This window comes from Macaca thibetana, chromosome 19, assembly GCF_024542745.1.
Source record: "Macaca thibetana thibetana isolate TM-01 chromosome 19, ASM2454274v1, whole genome shotgun sequence".
Taxonomy (NCBI): Eukaryota; Metazoa; Chordata; class Mammalia; order Primates; family Cercopithecidae; genus Macaca; species Macaca thibetana.
This window is the reverse complement of record NC_065596.1, coordinates 14,277,376-14,304,058: the sequence shown is the minus strand read 5'-3', so window position 1 is coordinate 14,304,058 and position 26,683 is coordinate 14,277,376. Positions and strand designations below refer to the sequence as shown.

Here is a 26,683-nt window from a genome sequence, read left to right as displayed (position 1 = left end):
AAGATCTAGAAGAAAATGGGCCAGGTGACGTGACTCACGCCTATAATCCCAGGACTTTGGGAGGCTGAGGTGTGTGGATCACCTGAGGTCAGGCGTTCGAGACCAGCCTGGTCAATGTAGTGAAACCCCATCTCTACTAAAAATACAAAAATTGGCCGGGCGCGGTGGCTCACGCCTGTAATCCCAGCACTTTGGGAGGCCGAGGCGGGCGGATCACAAGGTCAGGAGATCGAGACCACGGTGAAACCCCGTCTCTACTAAAAATACAAAAAATTAGCCGGGCGCAGTTGTGGGCGCCTGTAGTCCCAGCTACTCGGGAGGCTGAGGCAGGAGAATGGCGTGAACCCGGGAGGCGGAGCTTGCAGTGAGCCGAGATCGCGCCACTGCACTCCAGCCTGGGCGACAGAGCGAGACTCCGTCTCAAAAAAAAAAAAAAAAAAATAATAATAATAATAAAAATACAAAAATTACCTGGGCATGGTGGTGCGTGCCTGTAATCTCGGCTACTCAGGAGGCTGAGGCAGGAGAATCACTTGAACCCAGGAAGAGGAGGAAGTTGTAGTTACCTGGGATTGCACCTGGGTGGCAGAGTGAGACTCCATCTCAAAATAAAAATAAAAATAAATATAAAAAAAAATAAATAAATAAATGAAAAGAAATGACACCCTGGGCAACGTCGCGAGACTCCATCTCTACTAAAAAAGAAAAGAAGGAAAACAACTCATCCAAGGTCATGCATTGTTTAGTGGATGTCCCTGGATAAATAGTTGTCAAGATGAAGAAAGCAGAGGGAGGGGAAGAGTGTTTCTTTTTGTTGTTGTTGTTGTGGTGGTGGTGGTGGTGGTTGTTGTTGTTGTTGAGACAGAGTCTGACTCAGTCACCCAGGCTGGAGTGCAGTGGCATGATCTTGCCTCACTGAAACCTCCATCTCCTGTGTCAACCTCCCCAGTAGCTGAGATTACAGGCATGCACCATTCAGCTAATTTTTGTAGTTTTAGTAGAAATGGGGTTTCACCATGGTGGCCAGGCTGGTCTCGAAATCCTAGCCTCATGTGACCCACCTGCCTCGGCCTCCCAAATTGCTGGGATTACAGGCATGAGCCACCATGCCCAGTTAAGGAAGAGTGTTTCTGACATAGGGAACAGCACAGAGTGGAGACCCGGAGCCACTCAGGCACAGGAATGGTCAGAAGGGAGAACAGCAAATAAAGCAGGCTATTAGGAGGCTTGAAGGCTGGCAGAGCTCAGCAGAGGGCTGGGAGGCCATGGCAAGAATTAGGACTTGGTCCTATAGGCGATAAGATTTGATCTTATAGGCAATGAGATTTGAGTGACTGGCTGTGATTTTTTTCTTTCTTTTTCTTTTTTTTTTTTTTTTTTTTTTCCTTTTTTTTTTTTTTTTTTTTTTTTTTTTTTGTTATTTTTTGTTTTTTAGAGACAGGGTCCTACTCTGTTGCCCAGGCTGGAGTGCAGTGACACAAACATAGTTCATGGCAGACTCTAATTCTTGGGCTCGAGCAATCCTCCTGCTTTAGCCTCCTGAGTAGCTGGGACTAGACATGCACCAGCATGTCCGACTTAATTTTCAATTTTTTTTGTAGAGATGGGGTCTAGCCAAATTGCCCAGGTATGTTTTGAACTCCTGGGCTCAAGCAATCCTCCCCCTTTGGCTTCCCACATTGCTGGGATTACAGGCATGCCATTATGTTTGGTTTGGCTGTGAATTTTTAAAATTTTATTCTGGCTGATGCAAGAAGACTATAATGAGGAAAACAAGAGTAGCTGCAGATGAAGATAGAGATTAGATTGGTGGTTGCCAGAGGATAGGAAGTGCACGAAGAAAGGGAGGGATGAAAAGAAGTCGATTAATGGGTACAAGCATATGGTTCGATAGAAGAAATAAGACTGAGTGTTTGATAGATTCGTAGGGTGACTATAGTTTACAATAATCTATTGCATATTTCAAAATAGCTGGAAGAAAAGAATTAGCATAATTTTAGCATAAAGAAAAGACAAATATTTAAGGTGATGGATATCTGAGGTACACTGATCTGATCTTTACATATTATATGAATGCATTACATTATCACAGGTGCCTTGAAACTATGTACATCCATTAGGCATCAATTTTTTTTTTTTTTGAGATGGAGTCTCACTCTGTCGCCCAGGCTGGAGTGCAGTGGCACAGTCTCAGTTCACTGCAGGCTCTGCTTCCTGGGGTCAAGTGATTCTCCTGCCTCAGCCTCCTGAGTAGGTGGGATTACAGGCACCTGCCACCACCCTCAGCTAATTTTTGTATTTTTTAGTAGAGACGGGGTTTCACCATGTTGGCCAGGCTGCTCGAACTCCTGACCTCAGATGGTCCACCTGCCTTGGCCTCCCAAAGTGCTGGGATTACAGGCATGAGCCACTGCACCCAGCCCATTATGCATCAATTTTAAAAGACAAAGAAAAATAAAGAGAGGTGCAGAGGTGCCAGTGAGAAGGGGCTCATGGGAGCTCCGCACACAGAGAAACTTGGAAATGCTCCAAAGAGAACAGATTCCAGGGATGCACATTAGGACACAGCCTGAGCTGAGGCGTGCAGATAATCTGAGGTCAGGAGTTCAAGACCAGCCTGGCCAACATGGTGAAACCCCATCTCTACTAAAAATATCAAAATTAGCTGGGCGTGACAGCACAAACCTGTAGTCCCAACTACTCGGAAGGCTGAGGAAGGAGAATCACTTGAACCCAGGAGGCAGAAGTTGCAGTGAGCCGGGATCATGCCACTGCACTCCAGCCTGGGCAACAAAGCGAGTCTCTGTCTCAAAAAAAAAAAAAAAAAACACACAGCCTTAGGCTGGACTTGGTGGCTCATGCTTGTAATCCTAACACTCTGGGAGTCCAAGGTGGGTGGATCACTTGAGGTCAGGAGTTCAAGACCAGCATGGGCAACATAGTTAGATCCTGTTACTACAAAAAAATACAACAACAAAAAAAAAATTAGCTAGGTGTGGTGGCACACACCTGTAGTCCCAGCTACTTTGGAGGCTAAGACAGGAGGATCGCTTGAGACCAGGAGGCAGAGGTGCACCAAGGTGAGCCGAGGTCGCACCACTGCACTCCAGCCTGGGCTACAGACTGAGACCTGGTCTCAAAAACAAACAAACAAAACAGGCTGAATGAGCAGTTCCGGTTGATCTATGATAGTGTAGACACCACAAATGATCTCTGAAGAGGGAAAAGCAAAACCATCTGCGTGGAGAGAGATGGAAAATGAATCACCAGGTCCCAGGTTAGGGAATAACCGAGGCCCTGGTGAGTGTTTAGGCCTCACATCCCCCTACACTTGACCCTCACTTTGCTGCTTCCTCCATCCTTAAATCTTCCCCTTTGTTCTCTTCAGTTCCTTGCCCAGGATGACCTAGAGATCAAAGCCAGTGGCAACGGGAGAGGCACCATCTCGGTAGGTTTTGTATTCAACTGTATTAGTCTGTTCAGGCTGCCACAGCAAAATAGACTGGGTGGCTTATAAACAACAGAAATTGGCCCAGCATGGTGGCTCATGCCTGCAATCCCAGCATTTTGAGAGGCCCAGGCGGGAGAATCGCTTGAGTCCAGGAGTTCAAGATGCACTGGGGCAACAGAGTGAGACTCTGTCTCTACAAAAAATTGAAAAATTAGCTGGGCATGGTGGCACATGTCTATAGTCACAGCTACTCAAGAGGCTGAGGTGGAAGGATTGCTTGAGCCCAGGAGGTAGAAGTTGCAGTGAGTCGTGATCAAGACTTTGCATTCTCCCCTAAATGATAAAGTAAGATTCTATCTCAAAGGAAGGAAGGAAGAGAAAGAGAAGAAAGAAAAGAAAGGAAAGCAAGAAAGCAAGAAAGAAAGGCCAGGTGCAGTGGCTTGACTGGGCACGGTGGCTCAGGCCTGTAATCCCAGCAGTTTGCGAGGCCGAAGGGGGAGGATCACCTAAGGTCAGGAGTTCGAGACTAGCCTGGTCAATGTGGTGAAACCCTGTCTCTATAAAAATTACGAAAGTTAACCAAGCATGGTAGCGGGCACCTGTAGTACCAGCTACTCAGGAGGCTGAGGCAGGAGAATCAGTTGAACACAGGAGGCAAAGTTTGCAGTGAGCCAAGATTGAGCCATTGCACCCCAGTCTGGGTGACTAGAGCAAAACTCTGTCAGAAAGAAAGAAGAAAGCAAAGAAAGAAAGAGAGAGAGAGAGGAGGAGGAGGAGGAGGAGAAGAAGAAGGAGAAGAAGAAGGAGGAGGAGGAGGAGGACGAGGAAGGAAGGAAGGAAGGAAGGAAGGAAGGAAGGAAGGAAGGAAGAAAGAAAAAGACACACAAGTAAGAAAGGGGAAAGAAAGAGAGAGAGGGAGAAATTTATTGCTCACAGTTCTGGAAGATGGGAAGTCCAATATCAAGGCAAGGTACACTCTCTGTTTCAGGCTGGGCATGGTGGCTCACGCCTGTAATCCCATCACTTTGGGAGGCCAAGGCAGGCAGATCACAAGATCAGGAGATCGAGACCATCCTGGCTAACAGGGTGAAACCCCGTCTCTACTAAAAAGACAAAAAATTAGCCGGGCGTGGCGGTGTGCACCTATATTCCCAGCTGCTGGGGAGACTGAGGCAGGAGAATGGTGTGAACCTGGGAGGCAGAGCTTGCATTAAGCCGAGATCGCGCCACTGCACTCCAGCCTGGGCGACACAGCAAGACTCTGTGTCAAAAATAAATAAATAAATAAATAAATAAATAAATAAATAAATAAATAATATATTATACTGATATTATTATTTATTTATAACCTAAATAAATAAATATAGGCCAGTCGGTGTGATTCATGCCTGCAATCCCAGCACTTTGGGAGGCTGAGTGCTGGGATGATGTCCATGATTTTTTTTTTTTTTTGAGATGGAGTCTCGCTCTGTCACCCAGGCTGGAGTGCAGTGGCGCGATCTCAGCTCACTGCAATCTCTGCCTCCCAGGTTCAAGTGATTCTCTTGCCTCAGCTTCCTGAGTAGCTGGGACTACAGGTGCACAGCAGCATGCCCGGCAAATTTTTTGTATTTTTAGTAGAGACAGGGTTTCACCATATTGGCCAGGCTGGTCTCAAACTCCTGACCTGAAGTAATCTGACCGCCTTGACCTCCCAAAGTGCTGGGATTCCAGGCATGAGCCACCATGCCCGGCCTGACATCCATGACCTCTTCCAGCCCCATGACATATGCCTGGGGCTGTAACCCAGCAGTTTGGGACATATGACAGCTCTTTTGTGCACCAAAAGGTCGTCTGGTGTCGTGTTCCAGACAGTGGAGTCATGGCTAAATCTCTGCCTTTGTTATGTGACCCTGAGCAAGTCATACCTTTCTTCAAGCCTCTGTGAATGGGTTAAAATTAAATAAAATTCAAAATTCAGTTTCTCCATCGAACTAGCCACGTTTCAAGTGTTCGGTAGCCACGTGTGGCTAATGGCTGCCACATTGGACAATGCCAAATGGGACCATTTCCGTTACTGCATAAAGTTCTTTTACACAGAGCTGGTCTAGACTCCAGACACGGAAAGTCAAGGATTGGGGTACAGAGGAAAGGCAGTGCATGGGGAAGGGCTCTGACAGCCCCCTTTCCTGGCCTGGCAGATCCTGACCATGTACCACAAGTCCCCAGAGTCCTGGGAGGACAACTGCAACCTGTACCACCTGAATGTGACTCTCCACAGTGTCTTAGAAGGTAAGCCTGGTGTGGCTACAGGAGGAGCAAGCGTAGAGTTTTAGGAGAAGAAGTTGGAAAGGTGATGGGGGAAGATGGTGTAGGGACTTGTTAGCCACAGTGAGGACTTTGGCTTTTGTTCTGAGTAAGGTGGGGCATGGAAGGTTCCAAACAGAGGAGGGACGTGACCTAGCACAGGTTTGCACAGGCTCCCTCTGATCTGACCACTCTAGAAGGTGAGGGTGGGAGCCAGGTGACCAGGAAGGACGTGACTGCATTGGTCCTGCAGGAGATGACGGAGGCCAAGCCAGATTAGGGACTCTGGAGACTATCAGATATTAGTGGGCCAGGCACAGTGGCTCGTGCTTGCTATTCCAACACTTTGGGAGGCTGAGGCAGGAGGATCGCTTGAGCTCAGGAATTCAAGACCAGCCCGGGTAGCATAGTGAGACCCCATCTCTACAAAAAATTAGCTGGGCATGGTGATGCTTGCCTGTGGTTCCAGCTACTCAGGAAGTTGAGGTGGGAAGATCACTTGAGCCCAGGAGGTGGAGGCTGCAGTGAACCATGATTGCGCCATTGCACTCTAGCCTGGGCAACAGAGTGAGACCCTCTTTCAAAAGAAAAAAAAAAAACAGAGAAATAGTTGGATTCCACAGTTCCCAGCCTGGGGCACCAAGAAGGAGAGAGGACTATTGGGAGCTCACTGTGTGAGTAAGAGGAACAACCCTCACCAGTCCCATGAATTTTAGGGACTAAACATCGCCAAGGTTCTGGTTTTTGCTTCATTTCTTAATAATAATAACAATAATAATAATAGTTACAAAGCACCGATCAGGCACCATGCTGAGGGCTTTACTTGTATTAACTTATTTAATCCTCACAACAACCCTGTTGGGTTGGGAATATTATGATCCCCCCTTATGGATGAGTAAACTGAAGCACAGAGAAGTTAAGCAACTTGCTCAAAGTCACACAGCAGAGGCAGGATTTGAATCCAAGAAGCTGGCTCCAGAGACTGTGCACTTGGTCACTGTGCTCCCCAGCCTCTAAACTGCTGCCTTCTCTCTGCAGAAAATAAAAAGGGAGACGAGACCTTTCGGCTCAGGATGGAAACAAGGTCAGGGCACCAGGATCTTGAACTGGGCGGGAGGAAGCTCTCACTTTCTGGGACCCAGATTCCTTAGCGGCCTTCCTTGTGTACTGAGTGGACAGTGGGAACCAGCCAAGCTTGCCTCTCCATGTCTGTCCCCCATTCTGTCCCTGCCTCCTGCCATGTCTGCATGTCCTCAGATGACCGACAGGCTCTACCTCAGCTGACATGCTCCGTGACTCAGATGCCCGGAGCTGGCTCCAAGCCCTGAAGCTCTCCCCGTGGTTCTCATTTTCTCCAGACACCCCAGCCCCCACCCCAGTCCTGCCCTGTCCATACCTTCCTTGCCCAAGTTTGCTTCAGATAGAAACATTATTGGGCACCTACTCTGTGCCAGGCCCTGTTCTTGGAGCCAGGGACCCAGCTATGAGCAAGGCAGCCTCTCCCTGCCCTGGCGAAGCCCACAGTCTATCAGGAGAGACAGACAATCACCAAATTATCATACAGAACCAATATGAAATGGCAAATGTGATTTCATGTGGCAAAGGAGAGGTTTACAGAGCCATGGGAGGCAAATCAGAGAATGATCTGGGCCTGGCGTGGTGGCTCGTGCCTGTAATCCCAGCACTTTGGGAAGCCGAGAGGATCACTTGACCCCAGGAGTTTGAGGCCAGCCAGGGCAACACAGCAAGACCTCATCTCTTAAAAATAAATAAATAAATAAATAAATAATAAAAATTTAAAAATTAGCTAGCGGTGGGGGTGCATGTCTATAGTCTCAGCTACTCATGAGCCTGAGACAGGAGGATCACTTGAGCCCAGGAAGCTGAGGCTACAGTGAGCCATGATTGAACCACTGCGCTCCAGCCTGAGTGACCCTGTTTCAAAAAAAAAATGAATGATCTGGTGTGTGGGGTGTAGGTTGGGGAAGGCTTCCCAGAGGGAAGATACATCCCAGAGGGAAGATACATCCCAGAGGGAGTGATACATCAGCTGAGATGGAAAACACGAGAGGTGTTTCAGGATGAAGAGGCAGGAGCGAAGATTCCAGGCTGAGTGAACAGCATGTGCAAAGGCCCGATGGCAGGAGAGGGAACAAGGCTAACCGTGATCAAATGGAGGCCGAGGTGGGAGGAGGTGATGTGGAAGGGTGTCAGGATTGAGGCAAGGCATTTGGTCATTGAAGCAAGGAGGCAAGGTAGTCAGATTTCTGCTTGCTAAAGCTCTGTGTTGTGAGTGGCAAAGGGGACATGCGGAGACCTGGGAGGAGGCTACTGCACTAGTCCAAGCCAGAGACAATAGCAGTGGAGAGGATGGAGAGAGAGACAGGAGGACAGTGGGGGAAGACTGAGGCTGTGAATTTCCAGGTTCCAGAACAATCGAGAGGCCACAATGACCATCATGGAGGTCTCCCTGCTCACTGGCTTCTACCCCAACCAGGATGACCTCAAACAGGTAACGCAGACCCCACCTACAGGCTTCCTGAGCAGCCTTTCCATACTTCCCACATGGATGCAGGGCGGTGTCTACTCAAATCAAGGTTCCTGGGTTAATGCCCCATCGTCACTTCTGGGTGACTCCCTGCATGGCCTCAACCAAATATTTTCCCTGCTTGGGCCTCAGTTTCCTCTACTGTGAGGTTGACTGGACAAAGGCTGGAGCTCTAGGGCTAGGGGCCTTGGAGGCTGTCAGCCACCCTCCAGTCTCCACCCTCTGCCCCAGCTCACGAGTGATGTGGAGAGGTACGCCTTTCAGTACGAAACCAAGACAAGTACTAGCGACAGCACCGTTGTCCTCTACCTGGAAAAGGTGAGAGGGGCTGGGTGCCCTCCGCCAGAGATGTGTGGGCACCCCGGGGGCTGGAGAACCCAAGGTCGGTCCCCTGGGTGGTTTTGCAGAGAGCCAGGCCCTCTGAGATCAGCCCCTCCGGTTGCGATTCCTGTGGTCACATGGTCCGTGGTCATGGCCAACGCCAACAGCCAAGGCCACGAGGTCAGTGTCCCACGGTCAGTGGCCCTGGCTGGCTCAGATAGGACTCTGTTCTCTCCAGCTCTCCCATGAGAAAAACACAGTGCTGGGCTTTCGTGTTCACAGGATGCTGCAGGCGGAGTTCCTGCAGGCCGCCCTGGTCACTATCTACGACTACTACGAGCCTTGTAAGGAGGGGCCCCGTGCATGGGGATGAGGCCTGCAAAGGACAGGGCCAGGTGCCAGGCGATGAGAGACTGGGAATTGCCAAAAGGGAGCTGGGTCTGGGTGGACATAAGGGGCGTGGTCTTATTGGAGTGACCTTCGTGGGCGGGGACAGGAAGGAGACGGGGAGAAGTTGAAAGGGGACTGGGCGTGGCCTGCTGGGAATGGGTGGGGAAGGGGCAGGCTCTTTTGAGTGGGCGTGGCCTGTCGACAGAGGTGGCTGGCCAGGGCCCTTCAAAGTGAGGTTTGAAGTGAGGCAGGGCCAGGAAGAGGGGAAGGTCTGGGAGGACCTGGAAAGCACAGCCCAGTGACAAGGAGAGGCAGGAAGGAGCCTGGACTTTGGAGGATGGGGAAGACAAGGCCAGGGCCCAGAGCAGGTGAAGACCAGGCCAGGTAGGCACTGAACCCCCAGGAACACTGGCCCAAGACAACGCACCCCCCTCAACCCCTGCACCCTCCATTCACAGCCCGGAGGTGCAGCACTTTCTACAACCTGCCTACAGAGCAATCTTCCCTGCGAAAGATCTGCCACAAAGACGTCTGCAGATGTGCAGAGGGTGAGATGTGCCGAGGGTGAGCCCCATGCCGCCAGGCTGAGGCTGCCAGGTTGTGGGGGGTGGATCCAGGAGCCCTTCAAGCCTCCTCCTGGCTATAGTCTGGCCTGAGTTGAGACAGAAAGAGAAAGAGACAGAGACAAAGAGAGACAGAAAGAAGGCACAGAGAGACGAAGCTTGTCACACACACACTCGCACTGCCAAGGATCAAACGACATGGAGACAGAGAGAAAGACACAAAGAGACGACGACAGGAGAAATAGACAAGAAAGTGACCAAAAAGAGAGACAGACGCTGGGCATGGTGGCTTACACCTGTAATCCCAGCACTTTGGGAGAGGATGGCTTGAGGCCAGGAGTTCCAGATCAGCCTGCGCAACAGAGAGACCATCTCTACAAAAAAAAAAAAAAAAAAAAAAATTAGCCAGGAGTGGTGGTAAGTACCTGTAGCCCTAGCTACTTGGGCGGCTGAGGCAGGAGAATCACTTGAGCCCAGGAGTTGGAGGCTGTAGTGAGCTATGCTTGTGCCACTGCACTCCAGCCAGGGTGATACAACAAGACCTTCTCTCAAAAATAAATTTTAAAAAGCCGGGCTCAGTGGCTTACACCTGTAATCCCAGCATTTTGGGAGCCAAGGTGGGTGGATCACTTCAGGTCAGGAGTTCAAGACCGGCCTGGTCAACATGGTGAAATTCCATCTCTACTGAAAATACAAAACTTAGCTAAGCGTTGTGGTGCATGTCTGTAGTCCCAGCTACTTGGAAGACCGAGGCACGAGAATCGCTTGAACCTGGGAGGTGGAGGTTGCAGTGAGCTGAGATCATACCACTGCATTCCAGCCTGGGCAACAGAGCGAGACTCTGTCTCAAAAAAATAAATAAATAAATAGGTCAAGTATGATGGCTCACACCTGCTGTCCCAACACTTTGGGAGGCCAAAGTGAGAGGATTGCTTCGGCCTAGGAATTTGAGACCAGTCGGGGCAACATAGTGAGACTCTTCATCTCTTAAAAAATAATAATAGGCCGGGCGCGGTGGCTCAAGCCTGTAATCCCAACACTTTGGGAGGCCGAGTCGGGCGGATCACGAGGTCAGGAGATCGAGACCACCCTGGCTAACACGGTGAAACCCCGTCTCTACTAAAAAATACAAAAAACTAGCCGGGCGTGGTGGCGGCGCCTGTAGTCCCAGCTACTCGGGAGGCTGAGGCAGAAGAATGGCGTGAATCCGGGAGGCGGAGCTTGCAGTGAGCTGAGATCCGGCCACTGCACTCCAGCCTGGGCGGCAGAGCGAGACTCCGTCTCAAAAAAAAAAAAATAATAATAATAATAATAATGAGAGCGAGAGAAGGAAAAGAAAGGAAGGAGGAAGGAAAAAGAAAAAGAAAGAGAGAGAGAGACAGAGAGAGAGCCCCACAGACTAGAAGGGCCAGATCCAGAGACCCAGGCCTGGGGGCTGAAGGGAGGGAGGGTGGGGGGTTAATGGGAGGAAGTCCCCTGTCCCAGTGCAGCCAGAGCAGCCGCCCACCTGATCCTGCAGGACAGTGCCCATCCCTGCAGAAGCCCAGTGGCCAATTGAGGCAGGAGGAGCTCCAGACAACAGCATGTGAGGCAGGCGTGGATTTTGGTGAGTGTGGGGAGCCGCAGGGGACAGGCAGAGCCCACTTGCAGGCCGAATGCCAACACGACACCTTTCTGCCCTCCCCGTTCCCCAGTGTACAGGACAAAGCTGGAATCTGTGGAGGTCTCTGCCTCCAACCCTTACGTCTATTACAACATGCAGCTCGAAGACATCATTAAGAGTGGTATGTCCCAGGTGACAAAGGAAGAATCCCAGTGTGGGGTCACCCTGTGGGCCTACCCTGGGGGTCCCATTGTGTGGGAGGGTCAGACTTATGTGTGCGCACACACTGGGTTTTCTCCAGGCACAGATCCTGCCACACCCCTTGCCATGAAGAAATTCATCTCCCACGCCACCTGCCACGACTCCCTGGGGTTGCAAGAACAGGAATCGTACCTTATCATGGGCCAGACGTCAGACCTGTGGAGAATCAAATCTGAGTGCGTGAGGGGCTCCACCTGTCCTGGGAACTCAAGCCTGGGCCCTCTTCCTTACCCTCAACCCAGCCCTCAGTTCCACAATTTTTGCTGGAGGTTCCAAGTGATTCTCCTGCCTCAGCCTCTCAAGTAGTAGCTGGGACTACAGGTGTGCACCACCACGCCTGGCTAGTTTTTGTATTTTTAGTAGAGACGGTGTTTCATCATGTTGGCCAGGCTGGTCTCGAACTCCTGGCCTCAAGTGATCCGCCCACCTTGGCCTCCCAAAATCCTGGGGTTATGGCCATGAGCCACTGCACCCGGCCAGGGAAGCATTTACTAATTCCCAGTGATTTGGACTAAGAGGGTGGAAGACCAGAGAGGGCCTTTGGGTGGGGACACTACAGGCTAAGGCTCTGGCAGGCTGTCAGACAGGGCAGGGCAGGGAGGTTGCCATATCCCCAGGGTCGCCAGGCCCTCCTCACCTTCTTGCTTCTTGTAACCCACAGTTACAGCTACGTTCTGGGCAGGGAGACGTTCCTCATGCTTTGGCCAGCAGATGGAGATGCCAGCAAGAAAGAATTGCGGAAGCAACTGGACGAATTTTCGGAATATATGCGCACCCATGGCTGCGAGTCCTGAGCCTCCTCAGCTTTCAGGGAGGTGTCACCAAGCAGCTCTGGGCCACTGGGTTTAACCGCAAATAAAGAGCACAAGATATCACACCCAAACCCTGGACACTTGTCCCTGTTGCACCTTTCACCAGGGGACCTGCACAACCTGCTCTGGCATGACGTGGACCTGTCTCCTCCCTCCTCCCCCGCTACTTGGGTGGCTGAGGTGGGAGGCTCACTCGAGCCCAGGAGTTGGAGGCTGTAGTGAGCTATGCTCACTACATTTGGCTCCGTTCTGACCACACTGGCCTCCTTTGTATCCTTCCAGCATCCACCTCCGCGGGAAGATGATTCCCAGCTCTGGGCTTTTGCACCCACCATCCCTCTCCCAGGTGCACCCCTCCCCCTAAAGTCGGCTTAGCTTGAATCGTTCCCTTTTCTGGGCTCTGTTTAATTGTCACCTCTGGCATGGTGGCTCATGCCTGTAATCCCAGCACTTTGGGAGGCCAAGGTGGGTGGATGTTAAGTGGGTGTTTTCCCTGCCCCACAATGTCAGCTCCTTAAAGTCGGGGTTGTATCTGTCTTATTCGCTGTGGTATTCCCTGTTTTTACAGCAGGAGCTGGAACTCAGTAGGTGCTCAGGAAATGAGTGTTGACTCAGTGAATAGACGGATGGATGAATGAGTCAGTGAATAAATGGATGGCTGAGTTTGATGCCCACATTCTGAGCTTGGCCCTAATGGTTCACTTGCTGTGTAACTTCAAGCAGCTTATAGTGATGGAAGCTTTGTTTTGGTTTTGGTTTTGTTTTGTTTTGTTTTGTTTTGTTTTGTTTTTTGAGACAGAGTCTCGCTCTATCGCCCAGGCTGGAGTGCAGTGGTGCGATCTCAGCTCATTGCCACCTCTGCCTCCCAGGTTCAAGCAATTTTCCTGTCTCAGCCTCCTGAGTAGCTGGGACTACAGGTGCCCGCCAGCACGCCCGGCTAATTTTTTGTATTTTTAGTAAAGACGAGGTTTCACCGTGTTAGCCAGGATGGTCTCGATTTCCTGACCTCGTGATCCGCCCGCCTCAGCCTCCCCAAGTGCTGGGATTACAGGCGTGAGCCATCACACCCAGCCAGATTCTAGATTCTTAGATTCTTAGTACGGTTTTTTTTTTCTTTCTTTCTTTCCCTTTATTTTTTTTTTGACAGAGTCTCACTCTGTTGCCCAGGCCAGAGTACTGTGGTGTGATCTAGGCTCACTGCAACCTCTGTCTCCTGGGTCCAAGTGATTCTCGTGCCTCAGCCTCCCTAGTAGCTGGTATTGCAGGCATGCACCATGATGCCTGGATACTTTTTGTATTTTTGGTAGACACGGGGTTTTACCATGTTGGCCAGGCTGGTCTCGAACTCCTGACCTCAGGTGATCTGTCTGTCTTGGCCTCCCAGAGTACTGGGATTACGGGCATGACCCACTCAGCCGAGATTCTTTATCTGTGTCTTTGCTGTCTGTTTCCCCTACTGGGCTGGGAGCCCCAGGAGAGCAGGGAGGCTGCCTGTCTTAGCCACAGTTATAATCACAGACACATTCAGGGCCTGGCACATAATAGGTGCTCATTTTGCTGAATGAATGATTGAAGAAGTAAAAGAGAGGCCGGGCGCGGTGGCTCAAGCCTGTAATCCCAGCACTTTGGGAGGCCGAGACGGGCGGATCACGAGGTCAGGAGATCGAGACCATCCTGGCTAACACGGTGAAACCCCGTCTCTACTAAAAAATACAAAAAACTAGCCGGGCGAGGTGGCGGGCGCCTGTAGTCCCAGCTACTCAGGAGGCTGAGGCAGGAGAATGGCGTGAACCTGGGAGGCAGAGCTTTCAGTGAGCTGAGATCCAGCCACTGCACTCCAGCCTGGGTGACAGAGCGAGACTCCGTCTCAAAAAAAAAAAAAAAAAAAAAGCAAAAGAGAAAGGGAGTGAGAGAGAAGAAAGGGAGGGAGGGAAGAAAAGAAAGATAAAAGGATGGAGGGAGAGAGGGATGGAAGGAGGGAAGGAGGAAGGGAGAGAAGGAAGGAGGGAGAGAAGAGAAAAAGAGAGAGAAGGATAAAGGGAGGGAGGGGAGGGGAAGGAAGGGAGGTGATGGGGAAGACGGAAGGAGAAGGAAGAAAGAAGGGAAGGAAAGATGGCAGGCAAACTGGCTTATGGCCTGTTTCTGTACAGTCTTCAAGCTAAGAGTAGGGTTTTTTTGTTTTTTTGTTTTTTTTTTGAGACAAAGTCTTGCTCTTATCACCAAGGCTGGAGTGCAATGGGCGATCTCTGTTCACTGCAACCTCTACCTCCCAGGTTCAAGCAATTTTCCTGCCTCAGCCTCCCCAGTAGCTGTGATTACAGGTGCTCAACATCACACCCAGCTAATTTTTCTATTTTTAGTAAAGACAAGGTTTCGCCATGTTGGCCAGGCTGGTCTCCAGCTCCTGACCTCAGGCGATCTACCAGCCTTGGCCTCCCAAAGTGCTGGAATTACAGACGTGAGCCACCACACCTGGCCTTTTAAAATATATATATATTTTTTGAGACAGAGTTTCGCTCTTGTTACCCAGGCTGGAGTGCAATGGTGCACTCACCACAACCTCTGCCTCCTGGGTTCAAGCAATTCTCCTGCCTCAGCCTCCTGAGTAGCTGGGATTACAGGCATGTGCCACCACACCCAGGTAATTTTTTTGTTTGTTTTTTTTGTTTTTTGTTTTTTTGTTTGTTTGTTTGTTTTGAGACGGAGTCTTGCTCCTCGCCCAGGCTGGAGTGCAGTGGCGCGATCTCGGCTCACTGCAAGCTCCGCCTCCTGGGTTCACGCCATTCTCCCGCCTCAGCCTCCCGAGTAGATGGGACTACAGGCACCCGCCACCACACCCGGCTAATTTTTTGTATTTTTAGTAGAGACGGGATTTCACCATGTTAGCCAGGATGGTCTCGATCTCCTGACCTCGTGATCCGCCCATGTCGGCCTCCTAAAGTGCTGGGATTACAGGCATGAGCCACCGCGCCCAGCCAATTTTTTTGTATTTTTAGTAGAGACAGGGGTTCTCCATGTTGGTCAGGCTAGTCTCGAACTCCCGACCTCAGGTGATCCACCCTCCTCGGCCTCCCAAAGTGCTGGGATTACAGGCGTGAGTCACCGTGCCTGGCCTTAAAACATTTTTAAAGGATTGATTAACAACAACAACAACAACAATAGGCTGGACACGGTTGCTCCTGCCTGTAAGCCCAACACTTTGAGAGGATGAGGTAGGAGAATCCCTTGAGGCCAGGAGTTCATGATCTGCCTAGAAAAGAGCCAGGCGCGGTGGTGTGCACCTGTAGTCCCAACTACTTGGGAGGCTGAGGAGGGTGGATCACGCCACTGCACTCCAGTCTGGGTAACAGAGTGAGACTTGTCTCTAAAAATAAATAAAAACAAACAACAAAGAAGAATGTGCAACAGAGAACCTATGTGGCCTGAAAACCTAAAGTACTTATTATCTGGTCCTTTACAGAAAAAAAAAAAAAAAAATTGCCTACTCCTGAGTTAGGGCATTTGTTATCTATTCCTACAAAACAAATCACCACAGCTGGGCGCGGTGGCTCATGCCTGTAATCCCAGCACTTTGGGAGGCTGAGGCGGGCAGATCACCTGAGGTTGGGAGTTCGAGACCAGCCTGACCAACATGGCGAAACACCGACTCTACTAAAAATACGAAATAATTAGCCAGGTGTGGTGATGGGCGCCTGTAATCCCAGCTACTCGGGAGGCTGAGACGGGAGAATTCCTTGAACCTGGAAGGCGGAGGTTGCAGTAAGCCTAGATTGCACTACTGTACTCCAGCCTGGACAATAAAGCAAGACTCTGTCGAAAGGAAGGAAGGAAGGAAGGAAGGAAGGAAGGAAGGAAGGAAGGAAGGAAGGAAGGAAGGAAGGAAGGAAGGAAAGAAGGGCCGGTCGTGGTGACTCACACCTGTAATCCCAGCACTTTGGGAGGCCGAGGCGGGAGGATCACGAGGTCAGGAGATAGAGACCATCCTGTGAATGGTGAAAGCCTGTCTCTACTAAAAATACAAAAAATTAGCCAGGCGTGGTGGGCCTGTAGTCCCAGCTACTCGGGAGGCTGAGGCGGGAGAACGGTGTGAACCCTGGAGGCAGAGCTTGCAGTGAGCTGAGATCGTGCCACTACACTCCAGCCTGGGCAACAGAGTGAGACTCCGTCTCAAAAAAAAAAAAAAAAAGAAGGAAGGAAGGAAAAATGGGAAGCTCTGCCGCAAGCCTTTATCATGCACTTCTCCCCCAGAACCAGAACCTGCACATCCTGCATCCCCTATTCTTCAACATGGAAAACACTTGAGTAGCCACGGACAAAAATATGTAACGTTTCTTCCTGTGTGTACACAGGGACTTCCTCCTTCTGGATCAAGCACTTCTTAATGTGTAACTTTTTGCAGGAGGGGTCCAACACGCTCTGCTTTTGCAGTCAGAAAAGGAAAAAAAGGGCAGAATATCATGCTTAGAGGGGAGGGAATGCTATCGGCAAATTTAAAATTCCAAAATGTAGGCCAGGTGTGGTGGCTTACGCCTGTAATCCCAGCACTTCGGGCGTGGTGGCGGGCGCCTGTAGTCCCAGCTACTCGGAGGCTGAGGCAGGAGAATGGCGTGAACCTGGGAGGTGGAGCTTACACTGAGCCGAGATCGCACCACTGCACTGCACTCCAGCCTGGGCAACAGAGTGAGACTCCATCTCAAAAAAAAAAAAAAAAAAAAAAAAAAAAATCCAAAATGTAAAGTAGAAAGAGGACATTGTCTGGCCATCCCACATCCCAGAATTACAGGTCTGGTGTCTGCACCAACTGGCTTTTTTTTTTTTTTTTTTTTTTTTTGTTAAATGGAGTGTCACTCTGTCGCCCAGGCTGGAGTGCAGTGGCGTGATCTTGACTCACTGCAACCTCCGCCTCCAGGGTTCAAGTGATTCTTCTGCCTCACCCTCCTGAGTAGCTGGGACTAAAGGCCCGCACCACCACACCTGGCTAATTTTTGTATTTTTAGTAGAAACGGGGTTTCGCCATATTGGCCAGGCTGGTCTCAAACTCCTGACCTCGTGATCCCCCCGACTCAGCCTCCCAAAGTGCTGGGATTACAGGTGTGAGCCACCACACCTGGTCCCAACTGGCTTTTTTTCAGTACTTTCCCTCGGGGCCTTCTGGCCTTGGTTCTCCTCCAGAATGTAGGATCAATGATAAATGATGGATGTTTCTGCTGTCAGGAGCTGAGATGTGGCAGCGGCCCCTGGAGTAGAGTGAGGGACCGCTTCCCACAGGCCACGCCTTAGGAAAAGCAAGTTAAACCAAAGTGGTGGGTGTGGTGGCTCACACCTGTAGTCCCAGCACTTTGGGATGCTGACGTGGGAGGATCACTTGAGTCCAGGAGGTCAAGGCTGCAGTGAGCTATGATCACACAACTGCACCCCAGCTGGGTAACATGGCAAGTCCCCATTCCCCCCAAAAAGAAGAAAACAGCTATGCATCTTGGCTTATGCCTATAATCCCAGCACTTTGGGAGGCCGAGGCAGGCAGATCCCTTGAGGCCAGGAGTTTGAGACCACCCTGACCAACATGGCAAAACCCTGTCTCTACTAAAGATACAAAATTAACTGGGCATGGAGGCACATGCCTGTAATCCCAGCTACTACTCAGGAGGCTGAGGTATGAGAATCCCTTGAATCCAGGAGGCAGAAATAGCAGTGGTGTGAGATTGTGCCACTGTGCTCCAGCCGGGGCAACAGAGCAAGACTCTGTCTCAAAAAACAACAACAACAACAACAAAAAACACCAGAAAGAAAAGAGGGTGGGCTCAGTGGCTCACGCCGGTAATTCCAGCACTTTGGGAGGCCAAGGTGGGAGAATTGCCTGAGGTCAGGAGTTTGAGACCAGTCTGGCCAACATGGTGAAACCCCGCCTCTATTAAAAATATAAAAAATTGGCCAGGCGCGGTGGCTCACGCCTGTAATCCCAGCACTTTGGGAGGCTGAGGCGGGCGGATCACAAGGTCAGGAGCTCGAGACCATCCTGGCTAACATGGTGAAACCCTGTCACTACTGAAAAAATACAAAAAATTAGCCGGGCGCGGTGGCTCACGCCTGTAATCCCAGCTACTTGGGAGGCTGGGGCAGGGAATTGTTTGAACCAATAGGGTGGGGGTTGCAGTGAGCCGAGATTGCACCACTGCACTGCAGCCCGGACAACAGAGCAAGACTCTGTCTCAAAAAAAATAAAGAAGGAAAGGAAAGGAAGGGAAAGGGAAAGGGAAAAGGAAAAGAAAAGAAGAAAGGAAGGAAAGAAGGGAGGAGGGAGGGAGAGAGGGAGGGAGGGAGGGAGGGAGGGAGAGAGGGAGGGAGGGAGGGAGGGGAAGAGGGGGAGGAAGGAAGGAAGGAAGGAAGGGAGGGAGGAAGGAAGGAAGGAAGGAAGGAAAAAGGTTGGTTAAGGACTGTCTAGTTCCAAAGCATGCCCCCTTCATCTCCACAATTCTGAACCTAAATTCCAGCTTGAAGGAGTTTGCAGTCAGTTGGCCTGAGTTCAAATCCTGACTATACCACTTATAAACTGGGTATCCACATGATTTGCTTAATCTCTTGGAAGCTCAGTTTCTTCATCTGTAAGGGCCAATCATGCCTAAGCCAGAAGATCCTAAGGCCTAGGGCATCACCTGCAGAGAGCCCAACAGCCAGTGAGCCCCAGATATACTCAGGGAATTCATTTTAGCCATTATAATTTCTCCACTCACCACTCACCAAATTAATTTGAGCATAGCCCCACCAAACAGGTTCCTCAACTTTTGCACACAATGTATTCCTGGAAAAATGTAAGAAACTGATTTCACAAAACTCGAACAATAGATTTCTGTGCTGCAAAGGATGTTCCATTTACTCAGAACTACTCAAATTATAAAATTCCAAATTACTTCTCACCCATTAGGCGTCATTGTCAAAGATAGTGTCCAGGGTTTCAAACATGTTATTTAAAAAAATTAATTGGATTGGCCAGGTGCAGTGGCTCACACCTGTAATCCCAGCACTTTAGGAGGCTGAGATGGGTGGATCATGAGGTCAGGAGTTCGAGACCAGCCTGGCCAACATGGTGAAACTCTGTCTATACTAAAGATACAAAAAATTAGTTGGGCATGGCAGTGCGCACACCTGTAATTCCAGCTACACCAGAGGCTGAGCCAGGAGAATCGCTTGAACCCGGGAGGCCAAGGTTGCAGTGAGCAGAGAGCATGCAATTGCACTCCAGCCTGAGCGACAGAGCAACTCTGTCAAAAAAGAAAAGAAAAAAATAAAAGAAAAATTAATTGCATTTATCTTATTGGGTATTTTTTCTTTTTTTTTTTTTTTTTTTTTTTTTTTTTTTTTTTGAGACAGAGTCTTGCTCTGCCGCCCAGGCTGGAGTGCAGTGGCCGGATCTCAGCTCACTGCAGGCTCCGCCTCCCGGGTTCACGCAATTCTCCTGCCTCAGCCTCCCCAGTAGCTGGGACTACAGGCGCCGCCACCTCGCCCGGCTAGTTTTTTGTATTTTTTTAGTAGAGACGGGGTTTCACCGTGTTAGCCAGGGTGGTCTTGATCTCCTGACCTCGTGATCCGCCCGCCTCGGCCTCCCAAAGTGCTGGGATTACAGGCTTGAGCCACCGCGCCTGGCCGGGTATTTTTTCTCATTACAAAAATGATAGATTAGATGCTTGTTGCAAGAAAAATTCAAACCAGGTGCAGTGGCTCATGCCTGTAATCCCAGGACTTTGGGGGGCCAAGGAGGGAGGGTCACTTGAGCCCAGGAGATCGAGATCAGCCCAGGCAACAAAGTGAGACCCCGTCTCCACAAAAATAATAAAATTAGCTGACAGGATGGTGCACACCTATCATCACAGCTACTTGGGAGACTGAGGCAGGAGGATCACTCGAGTCCAGGAATTCAAGTGAGCTGTGATGATGACGCGGCACTCCAGCCTGGGTGGCACAGTGAGATTCTGCTCAAAAAAAAAAGGGGAGAAGAAGGAGGAGGAGGAGGAGGGGAGGAGGAGGAGGAGGGAGAAGAAGAAGGAGGAGAAGGAGAAGGTAAAGGAGATGGAGAAGGAGAAGATGACAGAGAATGAGAGACATGATTAATCCAGCATGCTTAATAGTTTAGTAGCAGATTTTTCCATTGTGTCCTTCCCAAAAGGTTTCACCAATGGATGCTGTCTCCAGTGATTTGGGAGACTTCTCATTGCCCTACAGCTTCTCCAGCTCTGAGCATTCCTGATCAATTTTTCATTTGACTCAACTGGAGTGACTAGATTGTGAAAAGCACACACACGCTCCAATGGTCTCCATCTCCTCCATAATATTTTGTTTTTGTTTTTGTTTTTGTTTTTGAGACGGAGTTTGGCTCGTGTTGCCCAGGCTGGAGTGCAATGGCACGATCTTGGCTCACTGCAACCTCCACCTCCTGGGTTCAAGCAATTCTCTTGCCTCAGCCTCCCGAGTAGCTGGAATTACAGGCATGCACCACCCTGCCCAGCTAATTTTGTATTTTTAGTAGAGACAGGGTTTCTCCATATTGGTCAGGCTGGTCTCAAACCCCCGACCTCAGATGATCCGCCCACCTTGGCCTCCCAAAGTGCTGGGATTATAGGTGTGAGGCAATTTTTTTTTTTTCCAGATGGAGTCTCTCTCTGTTGCCCAGGCTGGAGTGTAGTTGTGCGATCTTGGCTCGCTGCAACCTCCACCTCCCGGGTTCAAGTGATTCCCCCACCTCAGCCTCCTGAGTAGCTGGGACTATAGGCACGCACCACCATGCCTGGCTACTTTTTGTATTTTTAGTAGACAGGGTTTTGCCATGTTGGCCATGTTGGTTTCAAACTCTTGGCCTCAAGTGATCTGCCCTCCTGGGCCTCCCAAAGTGCTGGGATTATAGGTGTGAGCCACTGCACCCGGCCTTCCTCCATAATTGAACACACAGTCACCCAGCTTAAGCCTCCAAGGGTCTGGTTCCAGGTCAAGATTTGCTGTTTTTGCTATGTTTTATTTTATTTTTGTTTTTGTTTTTGAGACAGAGTCTTGCTTTGTCACCCAGGCTGGAGTGCAGTGGCATAATCTTGGCTCACTGCAACCTCCACTTGCTGGGTTCAAGTGATTCTCCTGCCTCAGCCTCCCAAATAGCTGGGATTACAGGCACCCACCACCACGCCCAGCTAATTTTTGTATTTTTAGTAGAGGCGAGGTTTCACCAGGTTAGCCAGGCTGGTCTCGAATTCCTGACCTCAGGTGATCCATGCACTTCGGCCTCGCAAAGTGCTGGGGTTACAAGAGTGAGCCACCACGCCCAACCGATGAGGTCTCACTATGTTGCACAGGATGGTCTTGAAATCCTGAGCTCAAGTGATCCTCCTGCCTTGGCCTCCCAAGTGCTGAGATTACAGGCATGAGCTGCTGTGCCCAGCCAATGAGCTTTTAATGTACACAATGTGGCAGAAGTGATGCTATGTGACTTTCAGGCTAGATCATAAAAAGATACAACTTCCACCTAGCTCTCAGCTCCTAGATGGTGTGCTCGGGAGGCCAGCTCCCATGCTGGGAGTACACTCATGCCACTCAAGTATACTGGGAGGAATCGAGGCATCCCGCCAATCATAGCACCCATCTGCATGCCCTGGGAGTGAGCCACCTTGGAAGCAGATTCGTCAGCCCCTGTCAAACCTCCCGATGACCGAAGCCGTGGCCAACTCCTTAACTGCAACCTTCTGAGAGGTCCTGAGCAAAAAGCAAAGCAAACAGCCCAGCAAAGCCATTTCTCAAGTCCTTAGCTACAAAGACTACATGAAATCATAAGGATTGACCAGGTGCAGTGACTCACGCCTGAAATCCCAGCATTTTGGGAGTCCAAGGCAGCAGGATCACTTGAGCCCAGGGGTTCAAGACCAGCCTGGGCAACACAGTGAGACCCACAGCTCTACAAAAAAGTATAAAAATTAGCCGGGCATGGTGGCACACACATGTAGTCCCAGCTACTCAGGAGGCTTAGGCAGAATTGCTTGAACCCAGGAAGCAGAGGTTGCAGTGAGTTGAAATCGTGTCACTGCACTGCAACCTAGGTGACAGAGCAAGACTCTGTCTCAAAACAAAAACAAAACAAGACAACAACAAAATAAACAAACAAACAAATTAGCCGGGTGTGGTGGCACACACCTGCAGTCCCAGCTATTCAGAAGGCCAAGGCGGGAGGATTGCTTGAGCTCGGGAGGTTGAGGCTGCAGTGGAGCTATGATTGTGCCACTGCACTCCATTCTGTCTCTTAAAAAAAAAGAAAAATGCCAGCTCTAACAGACCTTTGCTCTGCATATTCTGTGCTAAAAAAAAAAAAAAAAATCAAAAAACAAAACGCCTAGCAGATCTGATTTACGTCAGGGCTAGCTCAGACTCTTACCTGTTTCCTTCCCACTCAGTGCCCATCTCGGCCAGTGGATGGGACATAACTATGACCTCCCTCTGCGCTGGGCAAATAGATTAGTAACTGGCAACTATGACAGGAGATTCCCTCTAAACCTTCCCACTTCCTTCAGGATAAAATCCCAGGTCCTCTGTGCAGTCTCCAGCCCCCATCCCCGCCTAGAATTCCACCATTCAGCCACGAAGAATCATGAACTGCTTTTGTTTGCGAATATAGTAGTCTCCAGAGTGCAGTACATACACCCTATAAACAAAGTTTTGGGGTTTAACTGGAAAACACTAGAATATCTAGATTTGGGGGGGTTTATTGTTTTTTAGTTTTTTTTTTTTTTTAATAAGTTTTTTCTTTTCTTTCTTTCTTTCTTTTTTTTTTTTTTTTTTTTTTAAGAGACAAGGTCTTGCTATATTGCCCAGGCTGGTTTTGAACTCCTGGCCTCAAGTGATTCCCCACCTTGACCTCCCAAAGTGCTAGCATTACAGGTGTGAACCATCATACCCAGCTTCATTTATCTCTCTACATTTTTTCAAGTCACCCTGTCACCCATGCTGGAGTGCACTAGCATAAGCTCGTCTCACTGCCATGTCTCCCTCCTATATTCAAGCAATTCTGCTACCTCAGCCTCCCAAGAAGCTGGAATCACAGGCATGCACCACCATGCCCAGCTAATTTTTGTATTTTTGGTATGGATGGGGTTTCCCCATGTTGGCCAGGCTAGTCTCAAACTCCTGGCCTCAAGTGATCCGCCCGCTTCAGCCTCCCAAAGTGTTGGGATTACAGGCATGAGCCACCAAGCCCAGCCCTCATGTATATTTTTGAATCTGCAGTTTTCTGTTTTCTTTCTTTCTTTCTTTTTTTTTTTTTTTGAGACAGAGTTTCGCTCTTGTTGCCCAGGCTGGAGGGCAATGGCATGATTTTGGCTCACTGCAACTTCCATCTCCCAGGTTCAAGCAATTCTCCTGCCTCAGCCTCACAAGTAGCTGAGATTACAATTTTTTGTTTCCTAAAGAACATATATTTTGGCTGGGTACAGTGGCTCATGCCTGTAATCCCAGCACTTTGGAAGGCCAAAGCGGGAGGATCATGAGGTCACGGGTTCCAGACCACATGTAGTGGCCAACATAGTGAAACACTGTGTCTACTAAAAATACAAAAAATTAGTCAGTCATGGTGGCGGGCACCTGTAATCCCAGCTACTTGGGAGGCAAAGGCAGGAGAATCACTTGAACCTGGGAGGCAGAGGTTGCAGTGAGCCAAGATCATACCATTGCACTCCAGCCAGGCAACAATGTGAGACTCCGTCTCAAAAAAAAAAAAAGAATATATATTTCTGTAATAAAGATACTGTTATGTAACAATTTACAGAATATATTGATATAATTGTATTTGTATATAATTTAAATAATATCCTGGCTGGGCTCAGTGGCTCACACCTGTAATCCCAGCACTTTGGGAGGCAGAGGCGGGCGGATCACGAGGTCAAGAGTTCAAGACCAGCCTGACCAACATAGTGAAACCCCGTCTCTACCTAAAATACAAAAGTTAGCTAGGCGTAGTGGCGTGCACCTGTAATCCCAGCTACTTGGGAGGCTGGGGCAGCAGAATCGATTGAACCTGGGAGGCAGAGGTTGTAGTGAGACGAGATGGCACCACTGCATTCCTGGGCGACAGGGGGAGACTCTTCTCAAAAAAAAAAAAAAATACAAATACAAATAAATAAATTTTTTTAAAAAATCCATCTTTGAGGCCAGGAGTTTGAGACCAGCCTGTGCAACATAGTGAGACCCCGTCTCTACAAAAAAAAAAAAAAAAAAAAAAAATGAAAATTAACCAGGCATAGTGGCATATGCCAGTAATCCCAGATACTTAGGAGGCTGAGGTAGGAGGATTGTTTGAGTCCAGGAGTTCGAGGCTGCAGTGAGCCGTATTCAAACCACTGCATTCCAGCCTGGGCAACAGAGCAAAACCTTGTCTCAAAAGATAAATAAATAAATATCCATCTGGGGGTGTAATTTTAACAGTTTTACCTATAGAGGTGTGCAATGGAGAAAAAAATTTAGAGTCGTTGAACACAATGCTATTTTGCCCCTCAGAGAGTATCTGGCAGTCTCTGGAGACATTTTTTGTAGTCACAACAGGGAGAGTGAGGAGCCACTGGCATCTAGCAGGCAGTGGCCAGGGATGCTGTTAAATGTCCCCCAACACACAGGACAGTCCCCCACACAAAGAACCAGGCAGCCCAAAGTGTCAAGAGTGCTGGGCTTGAGAAGCCCTTGCCCGAAAGCCCCAGACTTAGTCTTGTTTTGGGGGCTCTGCACGGCTGCCTCAACTCCCCACTCTATTCGTCCCCGAGCTAAGACCTCCAATTTCAGTGACTGTACAAAGCATCCCCTTCTCCAATGAAGTAGCCATCTCTGTGTCCCCAGTCTGGGCCAGAGCCCCACCACCTAACGGCTCCCTGATGCGCCCTGTACTGGGTTAGAACTGTCCAGCCCACGGGGTTCTTAACCATTGCAGATTCCCTGGATCCCTGAGACAGCCGGATTCTACCGGGCAACGAGAGACCAAGAATCTGTGTTTTTCTCAAGCACCGCTCCCCGCAACCACACACACACTGCCTGCCCCTATCAAGGGCACACAGCAGGTGGCCCAGTGACTAGTTGAGTGCCTACTGCAAGCCAGGCGCTATTACGCGATCCACTCGGGAATCTTGGCACATACTCCACTCCATGGTGTAGACACCAGGATCCTCCCCATTTCACAGAGGGGTAAACTGAGGTTCAGAGAGGTGACCCTAGCTAGGACAGAGACTCAGGGCAGGAAAAGCGCCCAGGTCCTCATGAGCGCCAGATTCCGGGGGAAGGAGGGAGGACAGAGAGGAGGGTGATGAACTGGGGGAGCGCGCGCTGGGTGGGGGGGCGCGGGGCCTCGCCGCGGCCTTCCGATGCGGCCCCGCCCCCACGAGGGACGTGAAGACGCGGACCCCGCGCAGCGTGGGGACATGTGACCGACTGCAGAGGCCGCGCCGCCTCCCCCGCCCGAGGTCTGCGCGCTCCGCCGCAGGGTGCAGACCCGGGGCGCCCGCCTGGGTTTGGGGCGCAAGAGCAGAGGCGGAGCCAGGGCGGAGCCAGCGCGCCCGGTCCCCCCTGAATCGAAAGCGAAACAGGGGCTGGGGAGGAAGGGCGGAGCCGGCCCCGAGGCACCGCCCCCTGCCCTGCGCGGCTGCTGGACCGACGGGCGCGCCCAGGTAGGGGGGCGGCTGAACCGCGCAGTGCGGACCCTCGCGGGGACCTGCGCCGCCGCCACCATGTCTCAGGAAGGTGTGGAGGTAAGAGATGGCTACGGCTGGGCCGGGGGCAGACGCGACAGACTCCGAGGAGCGGCCGAGAGGCGCGGAGGGGGCTTCGCAGTTCGTGGGGACCCCCATCCTAGAACCCCAGATCCTTACCCCTGCCTGGCGCTCACCCCCCTTGAAAAGGAAAGTGACTCCCACGTTTCCCCAGAGCGAAATGAGGCCTCTCCGAGGAAAAGCGGGGGCTGCAGGGTCAAAGGTCAGAGGCCAGAGATAACCTGGCCGCCCCCCCACCTTAGGCTGGGACGCTCGCCTCAGTCCGCGCCCTCCCCCAGCGCCATGTGGGGACTTTGGCTTTTTCCAGGAAATGCCGTAGAGGGATGAAAGGGGGGGCGGCGGAGGCCAAAACCAAGGGTCAAGTTCGGGCCGGGAGAACGGTGCCTAGAGATGGGGGAGGGACGATCGCGCTTCCCCTTCGCCCACCGGAACCCCCCTGTCCCCATCCCAGCTGGAGAAGAGCGTCCGGCGCCTCCGGGAGAAGTTTCATGGGAAGGTATCCTCCAAGAAGGCGGGGGCTCTGATGAGGAAATTCGGCAGCGACCACACGGGAGTTGGGCGCTCCATCGTGTACGGTGAGGCTGCTGGGGTCCCGGGCCTGGTGCGGAGACCGCGCGTGGGAGCGCCGAGGGGGCGTGGTCTAGGGAGAGGCGTTGAGATCACCTCCCCCGGA

General features: G+C 50.6%; 3 protein-coding genes across 6 annotated transcripts in view; all 3 read left to right on the top strand.

Moving 5' to 3' along the window:
* The window catches only part of LOC126942464 (complement C3-like), a 35,966-nt gene extending 23,042 nt beyond the window's left edge, over positions 1 to 12,924 (top strand). For 2 of the 3 annotated variants that reach the window (XM_050770016.1, XM_050770018.1), the window contains 11 exons: positions 3,389 to 3,448; positions 5,632 to 5,722; positions 6,776 to 6,821; positions 8,162 to 8,249; positions 8,517 to 8,603; positions 8,845 to 8,950; positions 9,455 to 9,544; positions 11,079 to 11,165; positions 11,254 to 11,343; positions 11,464 to 11,599; positions 12,085 to 12,924. In XM_050770016.1, coding sequence (XP_050625973.1) covers positions 3,389 to 3,448; positions 5,632 to 5,722; positions 6,776 to 6,821; positions 8,162 to 8,249; positions 8,517 to 8,603; positions 8,845 to 8,950; positions 9,455 to 9,544; positions 11,079 to 11,165; positions 11,254 to 11,343; positions 11,464 to 11,599; positions 12,085 to 12,217 — 1,014 coding nt within the window. In that variant the 3' untranslated portion in view covers positions 12,218 to 12,924. Of the gene's footprint in view, positions 1 to 3,388; positions 3,449 to 5,631; positions 5,723 to 6,775; positions 6,822 to 8,161; positions 8,250 to 8,516; positions 8,604 to 8,844; positions 8,951 to 9,454; positions 9,545 to 11,078; positions 11,166 to 11,253; positions 11,344 to 11,463; positions 11,600 to 12,084 lie in introns of those variants that run through there. The other variant, XM_050770017.1, reaches the window with a different exon arrangement.
* Positions 1 to 26,683, top strand: part of PPAN (peter pan homolog) — a 62,168-nt gene that overhangs the window by 11,946 nt on the left and 23,539 nt on the right. The window lies entirely within an intron of this gene.
* The window catches only part of SHFL (shiftless antiviral inhibitor of ribosomal frameshifting), an 86,365-nt gene that overhangs the window by 53,630 nt on the left and 6,052 nt on the right, over positions 1 to 26,683 (top strand). The window contains exons 2-3 of one of the 2 annotated variants that reach the window (XM_050770704.1): positions 25,780 to 25,989; positions 26,462 to 26,585. In XM_050770704.1, coding sequence (XP_050626661.1) covers positions 25,969 to 25,989; positions 26,462 to 26,585 — 145 coding nt within the window. In that variant the 5' untranslated portion in view covers positions 25,780 to 25,968. Of the gene's footprint in view, positions 1 to 25,655; positions 25,990 to 26,461; positions 26,586 to 26,683 lie in introns of those variants that run through there. The other variant, XM_050770703.1, reaches the window with a different exon arrangement.